The 17,821-nt window shown below is 50.6% G+C and overlaps 2 protein-coding genes across 4 annotated transcripts in view; one reads left to right on the forward strand and one right to left on the reverse strand.

Annotated features, from left to right (window-relative positions):
• Positions 1-204: 204 nt before the first annotated feature.
• Positions 205-5,750, reverse strand: mib2 (E3 ubiquitin-protein ligase mind bomb 2). Of its 3 annotated transcripts, none has more exons than XM_033481608.2 (12): positions 5,276-5,750; positions 4,970-5,111; positions 4,330-4,790; positions 4,147-4,262; positions 3,691-4,082; positions 3,244-3,619; positions 2,911-3,178; positions 2,509-2,835; positions 2,060-2,423; positions 1,782-1,990; positions 1,464-1,711; positions 205-1,396 (listed from the first exon to the last, which is right to left on the reverse strand). In XM_033481608.2, the coding sequence occupies exons 3-12, from the start codon at positions 4,758-4,760 to the stop codon at positions 1,077-1,079; spliced, it is 3,051 nt and encodes a 1,016-aa protein (XP_033337499.2). In that variant the 5' UTR covers positions 4,761-4,790; positions 4,970-5,111; positions 5,276-5,750; the 3' UTR covers positions 205-1,076. The 3 variants fall into 3 exon arrangements, with proteins under 3 accessions (XP_033337499.2, XP_033337501.2, XP_033337500.2); XM_033481610.2 differs by having other exon boundaries at positions 1,578-1,711; positions 5,276-5,746; XM_033481609.2 differs by lacking the exon at positions 5,276-5,750 and having other exon boundaries at positions 4,970-5,237.
• A 3,456-nt stretch (positions 5,751-9,206) lies between these two features.
• Positions 9,207-17,821, forward strand: part of LOC117226946 (solute carrier family 7 member 14) — a 54,301-nt gene continuing 45,686 nt past the window's right edge. The window contains exon 1 of the mRNA XM_033481751.2: positions 9,207-10,075. The gene's annotated coding sequence lies outside the window, so the exon portion shown is untranslated. The remainder of the gene's footprint in view (positions 10,076-17,821) is intronic.

Raw genomic sequence — 17,821 nt, forward strand, 5'->3', positions numbered from 1 at the left:
TCCCAACAGATTGAAATAGGTGAAAATAATTGTGCAATTCATTTGGAAAACGATAACACGCAAGGAAAAATTCCTGTCTTCATCTTCTAAGTTCTATGCTTCGATTGCAAATGTTTTTCAATACAACAAAATTTGTTCGTTCGTTACAAATTTGTACTGGAAACTATCAGTTTCATCGTGGCACATACAATAAAAAGAGTATCATTAACGGTACTCGACGACCCTTTTTTATTTTCATTATTCGATCACAAAGAGACTATAAGATTACTTCGGTAAATGTATCGGTTTCTTTTCATACCTGTTTAACTTTTGGCTATGGGGTGATATCCATTGATATTTTTTACGACTTACGTACGTCTCTTATCATTCTTAGAATTATAATATCGCTAATGTCACATCGATGGTACATATAAAACAATATAAATCGGTCACGTATTCTACAATCTTTAACAATATACATAATGTATCGTGAAAGGTATGTACGATATGTACGAAAGCCTGTGATAGTCGACGCGCGAACTCTACCGTTTACATGATCGTCCATTCGGAAGAACAGGTTCCGGAACACTGTTTCCTGCCCAATAAAGTAGTAGCGCGTTTCAGTACACGATTGAAAATCCTTACAAGATACTTGTATTCTCAAAATTATGATAAAAAATGGACGGGATTGCAACAGGCGAAGCGTCGTTCACTATAAAGAAAAACGCGTTTTCCGTGCGTCGTTCAAATGCAACCGTGTGCCACCGTCTATGAATCTGAACATTTGACATAGGTTGAAGGTGAAACCGAACACGTGAAAATAAAGCTCGGCGTGTGCCCTGTGTTTACATTGGCCTCGTGATATGTTCGTGGATGTCGTTCGTTTATGATCTATGGCACGACGATGGTGCAGTGAGAAGACTTTTTCGTAAACATTTTTACACTACAAAAAAAAAGAAAAGAAAATCAAGGAAACCTGTATATTTTGGCAGTTGAAGTTTTGGGTAATTTAATCTTTTTACACTTCTAACAAATGTACTTTTGCCACCAGGAAAAGAGAAAGATTCTCCCTTTTCCTGGATACGTTCATTGATTGTCTAGTACAAATTGATTTTCTTTGTGATTACTTTGCGACACATGTGGCAAGTTTTCAACGGATTCGCGCAGTGCTCGCAGGCTCCATGGCCGCAGAGAAATGCAACGTTACGACGACGCTCCATGCAGATGCTGCACATGTTGGCTTCCTCTAGGTCGGCTACCCTGGTCTCCAAGTAACGTAAACGCTCTAAATCCTTATCTTTTTCTCTCTCCTTCTTCTGATTCTCCTCCTTCTTCTTGTCATCCAACGCAGTGTCCTTCACCTTATCGTCCGGCTTTGCCAAGGAGATTTCTGCAGCGGCCGATTGACCATCCACATCTGGGCAACGCATAGAATGATTATTTTACAATCGACCAGCACCGTTAACAACGCACCGCCGTATTACCTGGAATCGCCTGCGTGTCGGCAATTCCATGACCGCAATGGGCACAGTTAATGATCGCGACGCTACTACTAGGATTTAATCTGTCCCCATCGTCGATTGCGTTCGTTACTATACCTAAACAACCGTGACACTCGGAAATGTCATCAGAACCGGAAATGCCGCCCTTCCTGGGCCCACGCACCATTTCCGACTGCGACGCAGGATCTGTCTGGTACATTGAACTCTGCGAGGTTGGAGGATTCTCTATCCTGCAGTGCAGAAAGTATTGTTTAAAACCTGTTACACTTTGACTTGTTCTGTGATAGTTATCTTACGTACTCTAACGGGGCTCTGTGACTGTATTGGTAGCAGCGCAATAGATCCGTGTACGGTGCGAGCTGTGGTTCCGCTTCCAATAGGTCTAAAGGTGTTTTGCTCTTCGAGTTCCTCGCGTGTTCCAATAGAGTGCAGCTTCTGTCGACGCTCACTAGATAACAAGCCAACGCCAGTTCCGTCTTGATACCTTGTCTAGCCAAGTTCTGCCATGTCTGAAACATAGCAGCGTGTTAAAAAAGCTGATTCACCGATGATGCGAAGAGCACAGTAGCAAAACTCACAGCATAAATCAAAGGCGAGTCTCGACAACTCTCCGGCGTGGGGACAACGTTCGTTTGATTCGGACTTTTCACTACAGCGATATGCAGGACCGTGTCGCCGCTGGTGTCTGTGCTGGCGATATCGGCATTATGATGCACCAGCAGCTCCACTAGGGCCCAGTGACCCTGAGACGTGGCCAAGTGCAGCGGTGTTTGGCGACGATTGTTACGCAAATCGACTTTCGCGTGACCGCCATTTTGAGAAAGAAGTATTGCAGCAACGTCCCTGTGGCCGTTCAAGGCTGCTAGGTGGAGCGCCGCGAAGCCATCTTCTTTCTTCACATCTACCAGGTGCCTGGCTCGCGTTACCAATTTCTCAGTCGCGCTGTACAAAGATGAGGAAAAAAGGAAGAGTATTCCACGTGTGCTCCAGAGACGTGCACGCACTGTATACAGCAATGCATACGTACTGGGCATTGCCCTTCAAAGCAGCGTGATGCAACACGTTGAAGCCACGCTTGTTCTTCAAGGTGAAGTCCACCGTTTCGCACGAACAGAGTGCGTCGATGATATCCAAAGCGTCTTTTCCTATGGCGTCCTTGCCGATGGCGTCGTGCAACGCGGTGTCTCCGTACGAATCTTGCAGATTAACGTCACAGTGGTGGCGTAACAGGACCTTTACGCACTGTGCGTGTTTCTTGTTGACAGCGACATGCAGCGCACTACATTTGCCGTTGTTCACGGCATTGATAGGTGCACCCCGTGACAACAGTAACTCCATTATTTCTGGCTGGTTGCTGCCAGAAATAGAAACAATTTTTCAGTCGGAGTTTGCGAGCGTCGTTAATTTAGTTGTTGCATTTTGGACGAACCCGAATGCAGCATAATGAAGAGGCGTGTCTCCATCCTCGTCCACCGCCCGCAACGAAGCACCCGCATCCAGTAGAAGGATACAGAGGTCTCGTTGACCTTGATGAGCTGCGACCTGCAGGCAGGTCTTTTTTCCACCACCGGGACCACCGGCTCTTGCGTCTACTCTGCCTGGGTACTTCTTCAGGAATTCCTGAACCGCCGATACTCCTGCTTCTCCTCTAACCGCATCTCTCAGTAGTTTCTCAACCTCTGTGTCCACACCCTCACCTGGAGAAATCATGGAATATAGCAACCATGGAAATCCAATCGATCGAAAGATAGGTCCGACATACTTGACCAGCTTCTGCCTGCTTCGTCCGGGACAGAGGCAATCTCGGTTCCAGGAGGAACCAGAGTGACGCTCATCTGATTGAACGTCCACGTGTGACCATCCAAGGCTACTCGCAAGTCGCCATCGGAATATATCTTGATTACTTTTCCTGTCTTTCCAAGAGCGTTCTTCATGACGTCTATCCACTCTCCGTGACCTCGTTGGTAAAGCTTCACGGCAGACAAATTGGTTTTCACCCGAACTATATCGCCTAGGGAGAATGTGTCTTTACACGTGACCTTTGTGAGTGCTGCTGGATGGAAAGTCCACCTATTATTGCATTCCTCGAATTGCACGCGAACGTCTCCTTTGTCTGTGATCCGGTGGACCTTGCCAACCTGGACGCAATCATAGAAATTAAGCGATAGAACGATGAAACGCGCGATATATTCTTGTCGGTTCTCTATACCTTCCCTATATATTCGGCCATACGTGGATTCCAACCACCATGACCTTCCTGCATCTCTTTCAAGGTATCTACGTCGACCAATACTTTGATTTTATCTCCTACGTTGAACGTTAAGTTAAGACACGGACTAGACATAGTGTAAGGAATACTACTCCTGGTTGGGGTCGAGCTGCTTCCGTTTTCGGGTACAGTTAGTATGGGCTGACCAAGCAGAGGAAGATGATCTTTATAGTACGTGCCACTCGTGGCTTCCTCCACGTATGTTAGGTCCACGCAACCTTTGTACCCGAGTCTGTACACGTTCGTGTTGCCCGTGGACCACGTTACGGTTGCCACGGAACGACTACTTTCATTGTCCCAGCCTCGTATATCCATGACTCTACCAGTTTTTCCTGAAATACGGAGTGCATCGATCGTACAACGGAAATTTATGATTTCATAGAAAGCTCCTAGTACCTGACCCTCCGTCTTGGTTTCCCCATTCCCAGTCTGGACCACGGACAACCTTTGCTCCGATAAATATTCCCTTCAAAGGTATCTTAGGACAGCCTTTTCTCTGAGTTAGTTGGACCCTATGAAATCCGGTATGAATTAATCCTGCCATCTACGATTAGTTCGGATAATATCTAAAAGACCAACCCCACGGAGTTAGCTGTTTGAAATCTTTGGAACGTGTGACTCAGGTCGTGCATGTCAGCCATGTAGCATTGAGTGCACAAGTCGTAATCTGGGCAATGAGCACACTTCCATCTGATACCGATTATCCCGTGTCTCTTACATCCATCACAGATAATGTTCGCGTGTTTAACGCCGGTGGCTGCATTGTCGAACACCAAGAGATCGTAAGCACCTTGGTATCCGATTCTGTAATTACTTCTGGAGCCATGGTCCCACTCGACAATGACCGTTTTGTCCGGAGTTCTTTCCAAAGGATTAGGACTGGAAGCTGAATTTCCCGAAGAGGGTGGCTTGCCAATTTCTACAACTGTTCCGGCATGTCCTTCTCCACCATCTTGATCATCCCATTTCCAATCTCGTCCACGGACAACTCTCAGACCAACTTCTAACATCTCAGAGTCCCCTGTATTCCGTATGTGACCCTTCAACAATCGAATTCAAATAGAAACGTTTATCGCAGGTTGAGACAGTCTATTTATCACGCAACTAATAGAATAGGTCGTCAAAGATAGGACAGACAGTGAAACAATAACAATTTAGGTCGTTACATTGTGTTTTCTTTCTGTTTGTATCTTGTTTTCGATTAATGAAGATGACGTACCTGAAACGGTCGACTTTGGCACGGGATTTCTTATGAATCATATGCACCCGTGCGATGTTTCACGTAGCTCGACAAACATATTCTCTCGAATCGACGACGTAACAGATCGAACGTGCATTAGTACGAACGGTGGTGGACATGCCTGGTAATTGAACGACATCGTTAGTAAAGATTGCAGTGGTTCATCCTGATAGGATTCTGTGTCCGTGTCAACGATCGTAACCTCGCAACGAGCTCGGCGAAGGCGCCTCTTTCGAGCGATGGCCGAGCTAATGGAAACTAGACACGAGACCGCGAGACGCGTACCTTTTCTTCTCGGTGAGCGTGAGAACGTTTCCAGGAATGCTTCGCATTCCTCGCTATGGAACCCGCGTCGGATTAATTATTTCGTTAACTCTCGCACAGACGACGCATTTCTGATATGTAATTCATGCACACTGCTCTTTCCTCCGTAGAAACGTATAAACATAAACTATTCACCACGATCACGAGATCCACACTAGTAGGAGTAGAAAGAAGGTCCACACGACCCCAGCCGAGTCCGTCCAAAGGAAAACACTTTTCCCTCGGACTCGATTCTTCTAATCATGTTTTTTCCACGTTTTCGCTGCACGACGATGCTCTTTTTCAATGAATCGGAATCATTACCCGTGTTATAGAAGAGAGGGTGCGAGGGTGAGTCAATTGGATGATTCCGGCAATTTCCGACACGAATCGTCCGCTCCCGAGGAAGGAGCTTTTGTAAAAGTTTGAATTTTCTATCGTCGAGGGCATAATATGGCCACTTTTACGATTAAAAATCCAGAAGAGATTCCCGGAAGTGTGCTCGACATTGTTTCTCGCATATACGAGCTCGAATTAATAAGTACGAACAATCTTTGGTTTTACGTTGAAATCTAAAATTTTCGAACAAATGATTCGTGCCGCTGCTTCCGTAAGGAACAATTTGAATTCTGGCACGAATTTTCTGCTGCTCCTAAACAGCCGAATAGCGCCATTCCAATGCAGCGGCAAAACGCTCAAACTGCTCGCCAAATTACCGACAGGTCGGTAAATGCCTCGAAGTTGACTGCCAGCGCCATCTATCGGCAAATAGTAAGACTTTTCGGTCGGTATTTGGCGAACAGTTTGAGCGTTTTACCGCTGCATCGGAGTGGCGCTATTCGGCTGTTTAGGAGCAGCAGAAAATTCGTGCCGGGATTTACCTGGCTTCTTATGCAAAATGCGGCACGAATCATTTGTTCCAAAATTCGATATTAGACATAAAACTGAAAATAATTTGTAATTAATTAAACTAATGCAAAACCTAATCCAAAATTATCATTTCATGTTGCCAAAGATCCATTCTATATTTATCAATTGCAGATATTTACAAATCTGTCCTGGTTAATGAGTTATTAACAATTTCTTCGGAGAGAGAGCTATATCGACGTTCGATGCTCGGGTTTCGAAAAAATTCATTTTCACTATGTTCTCCCCAAGATTTTTGACCGTACGACCGTTCCAATTACAGCTGAAAGAGCGTACTATACAGTAGGCGTATCAAAATTTGCAAACAAGTACGATAACACCGTAGGAATTGAAAAAGCAACGACCGATTGCCTCCGAGAGTTCGCAATTCCGGCGCGGATAATTGACTCGCGATTAAATGAAACAAATTAGTAGAAACCAGTGTAAAAATACCAATGCTATTATCCCAAGACAATATCATTGTATACAGCGTGTCTAAATCGCTGTAACAATGGACTCGCGAAAGGACACGGTACCGATTGATAATCGCGCGTCCGTTGTGTTTTCAGGCGCGACCCTCGATTCTCGAGCACCGGGTGCATCCGTGGATTCGACGATTTCCACAATTTCCACAATTCGGAGACGCGCCGGCGTACGAGTTTGTCCTGACGTAACGGCGTTACGTCAGAACGTGGCTCCGGCACGCAAGCGGGATAGTACGCGTGGGTGTGCTGGCAAAGAACAGCGAAGAGGGGTGCAGGGTGAGTCGAAGAGAGGGTAGAACGTCAATAGGAGAATCTTTTACGTGCAAGGTGGGAGGATCGGTCGGAAAGAGGGGCGAACGTAGGGGGTTGCGACGGAGGGTGGGTTGGAATCAGGGCTGTAACAAGGGGTGTTCGTCTTAAACCCGCTCAAGGACGTCCAGCAGCAACTCCGACGTCTCCAGCAACTGTTGAATATTAACCGTCCCCGCGATAAATATCTTTCCCTCGCGGACTGCTTTTCGCAATCGCTTTCGCGAACGGCTCGGATTCGATCGAAATCGCTACTTTTGGCTCGGCTTCCCGTCGAGGTTACAGCCTGCGACCCGTAACGTCCAGCGACCCTTGCCTCGGTTTTACGAGGTCGCGTCCTCCGATCGGCCAAGGTTCCCCCTTCGGTTTTCCATCCCCTCGGCCTCTTTACGGCTCCGGTACGGCAGGAACGATAGGAACGACGTCGTCGAGGATGGCTAACCGGGAGCGAAAGTAGTCGTCGGCGTACAAAAAAAAGAGTTCTCGCTCGAGAGTTCGTCGTTTCGAATAATTCAATGGGCCCGCTATAATTATCACGGTGAAATCTATCGATCGACGATTCCGGGACGCGCTTCCTGGCTCGCGAATCAACAACCCGCTTTGCTTCCCCTTTTAGGAAACTCGCTCGCTCCCTCCACGAGCCAAGAAACTCGAGGGAATCGTTCGCACGAGAGCCTGAAGAGCGCCCGAAGACCTGCGTAGAGAACTTCGGCTAATAGCTTTAACGGATAGACCGAATCTCTCTCCGGAAGACTTAGAAGGGGGCAAACCCGAGCGACGTAACGTGTCGACCGAGAATCGGTCGTTGAGATCGTCTCGGTGTGTCGCGTCGATCGGGCTCCTTCGAGCGTCAACCGCCCCGGAAACGGGAAGCTCGAGTTCGCCTCTGATCCCTGAAAGCGACTCGGCTCTCGCCGATTACCATTGTTCGAATTCGGTTGTCTCCGGACGGCATCGGTGCCGCGGTCTCGCCGCTTCCTAGCTTGAAGCTTCCGCGGATCAAAACAAGTCCCGTCTCCATTCAACCAACCCAGAAAGCTCGACGCGCTTTCGCGACGGTCTCGATAGACGCGTATCTAGATGACACGTTTGCGTACACCATTGAGCCGAGGGCCGAGGGCCGGGGGGTGCTATTCGAAGTGTTCGAAGCCACTATGCGGCAGGGGTGGTTCTCCGAAGGGGATAAGCCGCTACCGTTACGGGGGCGACTTCCAGGCCCGTAGCCACGCCGGGTCTCCCTCGCGATTCGGGGCAACGGTCTCCGCGAATTTTTCAAAGGGAAAGTTCGGACGAGACGACGGGAATTTCAATGCCGATGGAGACGAGATTCGGACGAGAGGATCGACGGAACCGATCGCTGGGGAACCGCGACCGGTGCCGTTCGACGAAGCCTCTTCCAGCGGGTTTTCCGTTCGAAATTTAAAACGGTCTCGCTTATCCGAACAGCGCGTCGAACGGCAGATTCGAGTAACAGCAGCCAGGATATCGATAGCCGAGCACGTTCGCGTCGTAAAATAATAATTCGCGTCGGCGGGATTACCGGAAATTCTACTCGAGGGCTCGGTTCTACGATAACATCGTGCGTACGGGTTCGATAAAGAATACACGGAGCCGCGAGCGTGCTTGCTCAGCAGCGAGGAAGCGTTCGGAAGCGATCGAGGAACGATTCGGAAGAATTCGTAACGATTCGGAACGATTCGGTGGCGAACCGACGCGAAAGAGGGCCGCGCCGAGAAAATGCGTCGGGAGCTGGGTTCGGGTGCTACGTCGCCGAGTTTTATCGGCGCGGGAAGGGGAACCGTGGACACGGGATCAGCGGCGTATCATCCGGAGGGGTTGTACCAGAAGGGTGCTAGCGATGGGATCGATCCACAAGTTCGCGGAATACGTGGATTTCGGGCGGACCTTTGTTCTTCCGCGCGGAAGGCTCTCCCTTGGTTCGGATTTTTGGGAAACCCGGTCCGCGCGCGCGAACGGTTCGCCGGCCCGAGTTTCGTCGAGCATCCAGGGTTGTTCGAGGTCGTGCTTTGCTCGCCGGGTCGGTTACATCGGAAATTCTCGTGGAATTTGGACGATTCGGGGGTGTCCGTTCGATTCCATCGTGCCGCCCGACGAGAGGGAGAGAGAGAGAGAGAGAGAGGAAGGGTGGGAGATCCTGGAAACGGAGGGGTTGGTCCGCCGGTGGGAGTCGAGGGTGCAGGTGGGGCTGGCGCCGAGGGTGGGAAAAGGCAGGCGGCTGGAGAAGGAGAGAGAGGCGAGAGAGCGTAACCCCGCGGCACCCGTGTGTGTCGCACTAAAATGTGACTCTGGCCAGCAGCACCGAGAGCCGTGTGTGTCGAGAGCGAGAGAGAGAGCGAGAGAGAGAGAGAGAGAGAGCGAGAGAGCGCGCGCGCGAGAGCGAGAGGGAGAGAGAACGAGAGGGAGAGAGAACGAGAGGGAGAGAGAGAGAGAGAGTCGTGCGTGCCGGAATTTTCGTTAGTTTCGAACACGGCTACGAGCTGGTCCGGGCGCGTAGAACGACGGTGAACCGAAAGGCCGAGGAACAAAAGGCGACACAGCCGGCCTGGAGTGTCTGAAGAACCGGAAGAAGAAGAAGAAGAAGAAGAAGAAGAAGAAGGAACAGAAGAAGCGGAAGAAGAGAAAGAGGCGGAGGAGGAAGAGCTTCTAGCTTCGCCCTGGCCGGGAGAGCTAGAGGGGCGCGGACCACCGGATACCCTAACTCTGGTCGAGCCAGCGAGGACCCGGAAGAGAGGGCCCGGAAGAAGTGTTCGGCGAACGCGGCAGGATTTCGCTGGGCTGGCTGGTTGATTCGCGACAGCGACAGCGACAGAGACAGAGACGGATACGGCAGGGACGGAACGCGGACGGCGATGGCATGCGAATCTAATTGAGACGCTGCTGGATGACACCTCGGCGGATATAGGCTGGCAGGTGCACTGTCACGGCCTGGGAGGACGAGGACGAGCCTGGTCGGCTCGATGACCGGCCGGGAGTAGTTTAGTATCGTTACCAACCGTGAACTGTGATTCATTGTGGGAGCCGGGATACGGGGACTCGCGCGACACCACCGGCCGCTAAACAGGTAAGTCCCAAATTTGTTACGTTCTCGTGCGTTTCGCGTTGAAATTTCTCGCCGATCGTCGCGTACGCCTCCTTCGAACCCCTTCGCGAAGGGGTGTATACACCCATTGGGCGCCTCGACGGTAACCGTGTCGACGAGAGAACCGAAATCTCCGTTGAAATATCCCGTCGTCGACGGCATCGCTGTCTTTTCCGTTATCTTCGATCCCCTAACCGCCAGCGTATCGATGCCGCTCGCTTCAAACGCGTAGTCCGGCTTGCTCTAGCCTAGTCTAGAGATCTGTTGCACCGGTCGCGATCGTGCTAGATCCTAGACACCAGTTGATCTTGGATCGCACTCGCGCAGCTGACTTTGCAGCTGATTCGGGGACGATTAGGCCAACGACGATCGCCTCGCGTTTCCGAATTCCGTGGAAACGTGGCTGCTACGACCGCGAGAAGGGTCGAAGGTTGCTGGGAGATCGTCGTTGTTGGGTAGATCGTGTAAAATCGGAGAAATTGCCCCTTTCGCCGCCCTTTTCCGAGTTCTCCTCCTCGAAATTGATTCGGCGAAAGCCGGGCTTCGCCGCCGCCGTCGCTAGAAATCCGTTTCGTCCGGCTCGTTCGATGGCCATTTTAACCAGCTTTCCGCCTGCTTTTCTTCTTCTTCTTCTTTCGCGTTCGATCTTCAGCGAGTCTTTGTTCCCTTCTCTCTTCGCTCGCCAACGAGATTCTCGACGGTGGTAACCGAAACCTTTGGGCGAATTGATGCAGCGGGAGGATCGAAACGCAGGGAGGTAACGTCTCGATTTCTTAACGGAGAGAACCGGAGAGAACAGCATTCGATCTTGGTGTTCTTCGTGTTCTTTCCCCGGAGAACGAACGATGATCCCAGAATCGAAAAAGCTTCGAAAGCAGAATCGAAAACCGTCGCGCAACTGTTGCGAGGCTGCGGATCTTTGCGCGAAATTAAAATTGTCCGAGGTCGACTGTAATGAATAGAACTAAAGTAAACATGTTTCGACGATTTCGTGGACAAACGTGGACGTTTTTCTGGGGACAATGCAAAGATACTCCGAGATTCTTCTAACGTAGAATCGAGGAGATGCGGAACAAGTTGGGTAGAATTTAAAACGGAGAGGAAACATTCGGAAAAACTGTCATTTATCTACAGTATTGCTGCAGTTAATTGTTAATTGCCGACACGTATTAATTTCAACTCGTTCGATTAATCGAGGAAAGAAAAGAGTTCTCGAACGTCTTGGCACAGCGTTTCTCGGTTGTCTCGACGTTCGGAGGATCCTATTCTCCGACGATCTCGCTATCGTCGAACACGGCGATGATATTTGGACAAAGGCGAATCAACGAAAGAGAACCAAGGAGATTGAGGGTGAAAAGGGATCGATCTCCTAATGGGCTCCGCTAACGGGGGGCGGGGACTGGAAGCGTTCGATCCCCCGATCCCCGAGGCTCTCCTCGTCCTCTTCTCTCGGGGGAACTTTCATCCCCCGTTGCAATATGTCCGTTATCTCCGTTACCTCGCAGCGTTTCATAGCTGTTGTAGGGGCTGATTTATGTTAGCCAGCAGCACGGTGGCGTGAAACCGCTGTTCGACCATGGTCGACCGGTTTCTGATCTCGGCGAGCGAACCTTCTCCGAGGCAGTGCAAATTGCTCTGTCTCGCGCGGCTCTCTGCTCTCTGCTCCCTGCACCCTGCACCCTGCACCCTGCACCCTGCACCCTGCTCTCGGCTCCGAGCCGGTTCGCTGGAAAATGTTCAATTGTTCCACCCACGAACGCGAATCGCATTGTTTCGCGACGCGGTTGTCTCTGTTGCTCGGTTCGGCCGTCTTCGGGCGCGTTTACATTGACTGCAGGATTATTTCTCCGCAGTGTTCGCGAATCGATGAACGACGGACGACTCTCCCTTCGCCGACAGGTAATACGCGAAACGCGTTATCTCGGCGATTCGGGGGAAAAAATCGAGGAAGATTTCTGTCCGACCGGCGTCGTCTCCGTTCTACAGTAATGTCTCTCTAATTGACGCACAGATTGTCCACAAAAATGGACAATTTAGGGAGAAGAGAGACGATTATTCGAGCCTTGCTGTTCATTTTTATAGTCACGAATCGTCGACAACTATAAAAACCAGCTGCAAGGCTCGAATAATCGTATCTCCCCTTCCCAAATTGTCCATTTCTGTGGACAATATAAGCGTCGGTATGGGAGACATTACTGTACTTCGAAGTTGTAGACCGGCGGACCCGCGGATTTTACCAATTTTCGTGCAATTTGTAACACAGTGGGAGAATTCGAAGGATCGAAGGACAGGCCGGTGTCGAGTTGCCGTAGCAATGGAAGATAGAAATCGTTTGCTAGAAACGCGGAGAATTTCTGCTTCGCGTAAAGATCCGCGGTCTAATTAAATCGGACGCGGCGCGGCTGGCGACAGAACCGCGGGTATTTCTGGGATCCGGTTGGTAAACAGAGCATTTCTGACGTAAGATTGCTCGACGGGGCCCTAAACGAAGTCGGATCCTCCTCCGGCGGATGGGCTGATTCGATTAGGCCGTGGATCCGAGCGACTCCTGACAGTGACATTAAATGGCCTACGAGCATCGAGGCCGCGCGCCACCCTATCGCATCGCATTTCCGTGACTGATCGACCAAACAGTTAAGCTGCTCGTAAACGCGAGCTTCTCCACGAGAGCGAGAGAGACCGAGAGAGGATATTCGGAACGGTCGTTCCGACGATCGCGAACAAACGCGATAAAACCTGTCCGACGCACGCGACAATCGTAATATTTCCCTGGGATCCGGCCGATCCAACGCGATTGTTACGACTTCTGACAACGCGGCTCGGCTTCGACGACATTTCCGGCGTTCGCCTGCCGTCTACAGAAGTTTCGACGCTTCGGGACGAACGACGTTTTAATTTCATCCCTCGTTCGACGGACGCGGAGAGTCCCCGTTTCTGTAATTTTTAGATTCTATTCGAGACACAGTAATGTCTCCCTTACTGACGCTCAAAAATGGTGCGCGAAAATAGACAATTTGGGAAGAGGAGATACGATTATTCGAAAACCTTGCGACTCGTTTTTATAGTTGTCGACAATCGATAACCATAAAAAACGAGCCACAAGTCTCGAACAATCGTATCTTCTCTTCCAAAATTGTCCATTTCTGTACACAACCTGAGCGTCGGTAAGGGTGACGTTACTGTATTCAGGTTTTAGCGCTTCGACGGAAGCTGACGCGCGCTCTCTTGCATAAAAAAACTAATAATTAGCACTTCGAGTTGTTTCAACGTTAAATTCAGAGTAGCTGTTCCAACCCACGGTTATATTTCCGTGTCGCACGAGACGCGGAACGACGTCGCGATAGAAAATTCGCACGGTTTCTGAACACGAGGTCGCGCGTTGGAGCTTTCAATAACCGTGTTCCGAAAATGAATTCGCGAAGCCGGCCGGATCGAAGGCCTCCGGGGGTCCCGGTCGACTAATGAGCGGCGATTAATCGGATCCAGTCGATTCGGTTCGAAAGCGCGAAGCTCGGCGGCCGTATTTATGGTAAAAAGACGATCGAGATTCCCCCGTCGATACAGCCGGCACAAGTGCCATGGATCCCCGCGCGCGTTTCCTCGTCGCGAACATCCTGCCCTTGCACGCCGCCGGCCGAAAGCATCTCGCCGGATTATCGCCGGATTATCGCCGCATCATCGTCGTTTCATGAATCGCCCGGATGAAATATCGTTCGCCGACAGCCGTGAAACTATAATAAATAAATCGCTTTTCGCGGCGAATCGACGGACGGCGACGCTCTCTCGCTTCGGATATTCCCGGAATACTTTTAACTACGGATCAGCGACCCCGCGCGACCTTTTCGCGATCGTCGAGCTTCGGATGGTTTTCGAACCGTTGCGATCTTCGACGCGTCGTCGAAAACAGAATTCTGCGAGAAACATTGCGCTCCGAACAAGGAACAGGAACGAATTCGAGGATAAAGAGATTATTCCGATTTTCTTCGTGGTCGCGATGATCAGAAGTTTTCCCGATCGTAACGATTTCTAAGAAGAAAAAGGATCATTCCTATTCATCGTGCGCGTTCACGTTTACTCGATCGTTTAAACACTGCCGAGCAGAGATCGGAATTTTATTCGGACCGAAGAGAACGGAATAGCATTCGCATTTTAACAGATTGTTGCTAGAAATCTCCGTCGCGTGTCGGACGCTTCGAAGTACGGCAAAGGGGTTAAAGAAAGATCGTCGAACACGTATAACTCTCGATCGAGAGAAAATTCTGCAGGAGAAAATCGCGGTCCTGCGAGTTTCGAGACCAAAAACGCGGGCCGGTTTGCCTCTGACCGCATCGTCGAACGTACGAAATCTTCGACCGGCTGAAATTCCTTCGAAAAGAACATCGCTCCGCAAGTGCCAGGTCCAGGATATAACCACCGCTGTCTCGTTACCGCGATCGCGGTGGCTGGAACAGCTGGAACCTGCCGATGAAATCTGGCAGAACTGAAATCTGACCCGCGCGAGAGAGATATCGCGAGGGCCTTATCAAGGATTCCGGTGTACGGAGTGCCATTATCGAGATGATGAAGCGTCCCGCCGGTGAAAGGACCGTGCCTTCCAGGAGCCTTCACAAAGACAGCCCGTCCTTTTGTGGACCGGTTCGTTTCCCTTGATCCCGGCGCACTTTTGGCCGCCGGTGTATATGCGGCACGCGATTGTGCTCGCCGCGCCGAGCCGCGCCGAGCCGCGCCATTGATATTCATGCCGAGCGGAGCGTGCCAGAGCGCAGCAGAGCCGTTTCCCTATTTTCCCCGACGTTTTTTCTCTCTCGTCCCGACCCTATCAAACGCCGTGCCGGGGCCGGCCCGATTATATTTACGGGGCAGACATCGCTCGTTCTCGTTGGAACCGACGCTGTCCCGGAGGAGAGCGCTCCGAGTCGCTCTAAAAAATGACTCCGGCCCGATGGCCGGGACGAAAAATCGACGCGAACGTTCGCGACGAACTGCCCCAAAACGCGCGAGGCGGCATTTTTCGGCCACTGTTAATTGATTCGCTTAACGAGCAGGATTTCGGCGCGCCGCGCTGCTCGTTAGAACGCGGAAGTCTCGCGGAATTCCTCGATTCGACGGTGTCCTTCCCCCTTGCCGAAACGATATTCCCCCCATAGAATCGATATTTTGTCTTCTTTTTTTAAAAAATAGCATTTACTTCTCGATACTTTTGTCGCAGAACTTTGGCTTTACCGCGGCAAGAAATAACGCGATCGAAGCAATCCGTGTAATTATTGCACTAACCAGTACTTGTAGAAGCGTTATAAAAAGCAATTGGAACAGTCCAGGCATGTACGATCGAGTCACGAACGAACGTTCTCCTCGGAATACGGAGAAGCAAATGGAAGATCTTTTCTCGCGCGCATCTATCGGACAAATCCGACGGATCTTCTCCGCCCACGCACGTGCAGAGCGAACGGTAATTTTTCTAGGGTGGAAGCGTCGGCTAATTGTCACTGGCAAGCCGACGAGCCCGGTTGCTCGGATGTTTAATTCAGCCTCCGCGGTGGAGGAGAGGCGCGCGGGGGCGGTCAGAGACGCATGAATTCGTACTTGACCCGGTTCTCTTCGGGTTGGTTTTTCAAGAAGCCGAGCCAAGGAACGTTGTTAGCCACCGCGCGGTCTGGTTGGGTCTGGCTAGGAATTCACAGAAGACCGCGTTCGGTTGATCCTAATTGAACCGTCGACTTTTTTCCACGTCGACCCCTGCACGTGGCAGCGACGGGACGCGTCGGGACGCGTCGGGACGCGACGGGACGGGACGGCCAGGTGTTGACGCACCTGCCTGCTCTCTCCAATCGGTCGACTCCGATATATCGATTCGATTCCCGACCGTTCCACCGCCGTGTAAACCGGCTCCAAGCCTTCGCGTCCGACCAACGATGTGCCTTATCTCCTGGTGGCTCCGTGTCCGACCGGATATCGCCGACGTGCCTTATCTCCTAGCCTAATTTTCGAAAACCGCCGCCCTCGAACCTTTCAATTAACTGGAATCTCGTGCCCGATTCGCGGTCCTTTGCTCGTCCATTCGCCTATCCGATTCGCCAAATGATATTTATTTGAAATCGAAGCGGGGCATATTTAAGGCGGTTCGGAGATCGTTAAAGGAATTTCGTGCTTGGAAATATGTACAGGAATTTCTCCTGGAAATGCCAAATCTCGGGGTGCTGCGAATTTCTCTGTGCTGGTCCGACGCCTATGTAACTTATTGCTACGCAGATAATAAGGAGTCGGTCGAGCGTATAATGGCGGAAATTCCCGGCGAATCGCCGGAAGCTACAAGGTTATTTTGTACTACCTTCGTATCTCGTGTCATGTGTCCTCTGAATTGCCTTCGAATCGTGGCAAAAGATTAGAAATAAAATAAAAAAGTTACGTCTTCGTTTTTAATCTAGCATCGCTGTGTCAAGGTTAAATTTCTTGCAATTGGTTCCGAAAATTTCTCTATTACAATTTATCACATTATTTCGCCACATTTCCGGTGTCCGACCAGTGGCGAACCCGATCCCCTAGCCTCTCCGCGAACCTTTTCCGCGCGGAGGCAACGGGCGACGAGGTGTCGCAGGATTAAAATGGCAGTTCGTAGGTCGATCATCAGCGGCGTTATCGCGTTTATCGCCGCGACGATGTTAATTGGCCGGGTCGACGGGCTCTCGCGCAATTATCCGCGTCCGCGACCGACGCGAAACATTTGCCAGCCGCACACCGGCCGCGGGACACCCCAGGGTTACCCTCCTTTCTGGCTTCTCGCGGATTCGACGCGATCGCTGTTAATTAATTCCTGCTCTCGTTCCCACATTTTGCCGCATTTCATTCGAGATCGTGCGGCCTGCGTCGAATATAGGTCGGCAACTAATTTTTCGAAAGGTATTCTTTGTGTTTTCGAGCGCGAAGAACCGAAGCGAAGAAATTTACCAGAGCGGGCCCGCAAGATACGATTCGTCTCGCCGTTTAAAAAGTAATTCCCCGAAAGGACATTACAGTAATGTCTCCCTTACCGACGCTCAGATTGTTCACAAAAATGGTCAATTTGGGAAGAGGAGATACGATTATTTTATAGTTGTTGTCGTATCTCCTCTTCCCAAATTGTCCATTTTGGTGGACAATCTGAACGTCAATTAGACAGACATATCCCGCAACGGTGTACGCACCGCGAGGCCAATACCGAAGGAGCGCGTCGGCTCCCTTCCAGGAAGTTTCCACGAAAATTGAATGGAACTTTCGAAAGCATTCGGAAGGATGGCCCCGTTAAAACGCGGTAACAAGTTCCGCCGTAGTTCGAACTTCGTACGAGTTTCGGCCGCGAGACAAAGGCCGTCGAAACACCGTTGGCTTTTTAATCGGCGACAAATATTTTTTCTGGTCCGGTCTCGATATCGAGAACGTTGTGCAAGTTCCGCTGTTCCGGAGAGCGTCTCAGAGAGAGAGAGAGAGCCCTGGGAAAACAACGGCTCATCGATATTCTACGACGACCGTTCCGGCGTCCCAGAAAATTCTACTCGGTCTTGCAATTTCTGCCGCTGCTTTCTCCCCCCAACAAAATCAACCTCGAAATCAATTTACGGTCTACCGAACACCCTCGCCGACTAATGGCCGCGGTGATTACTTTAAAACTTGCCACCAACTCCTGATCAATATTTTCAATTTCTTCGCTCGCCGTTCAACCGATTAGCATCGAGGGCCCGCCGAAACCCCGCC

Source organism: Megalopta genalis, chromosome 5 (genome assembly GCF_051020955.1).
Source record: "Megalopta genalis isolate 19385.01 chromosome 5, iyMegGena1_principal, whole genome shotgun sequence".
Classification (NCBI taxonomy): domain Eukaryota; kingdom Metazoa; phylum Arthropoda; class Insecta; order Hymenoptera; family Halictidae; genus Megalopta; species Megalopta genalis.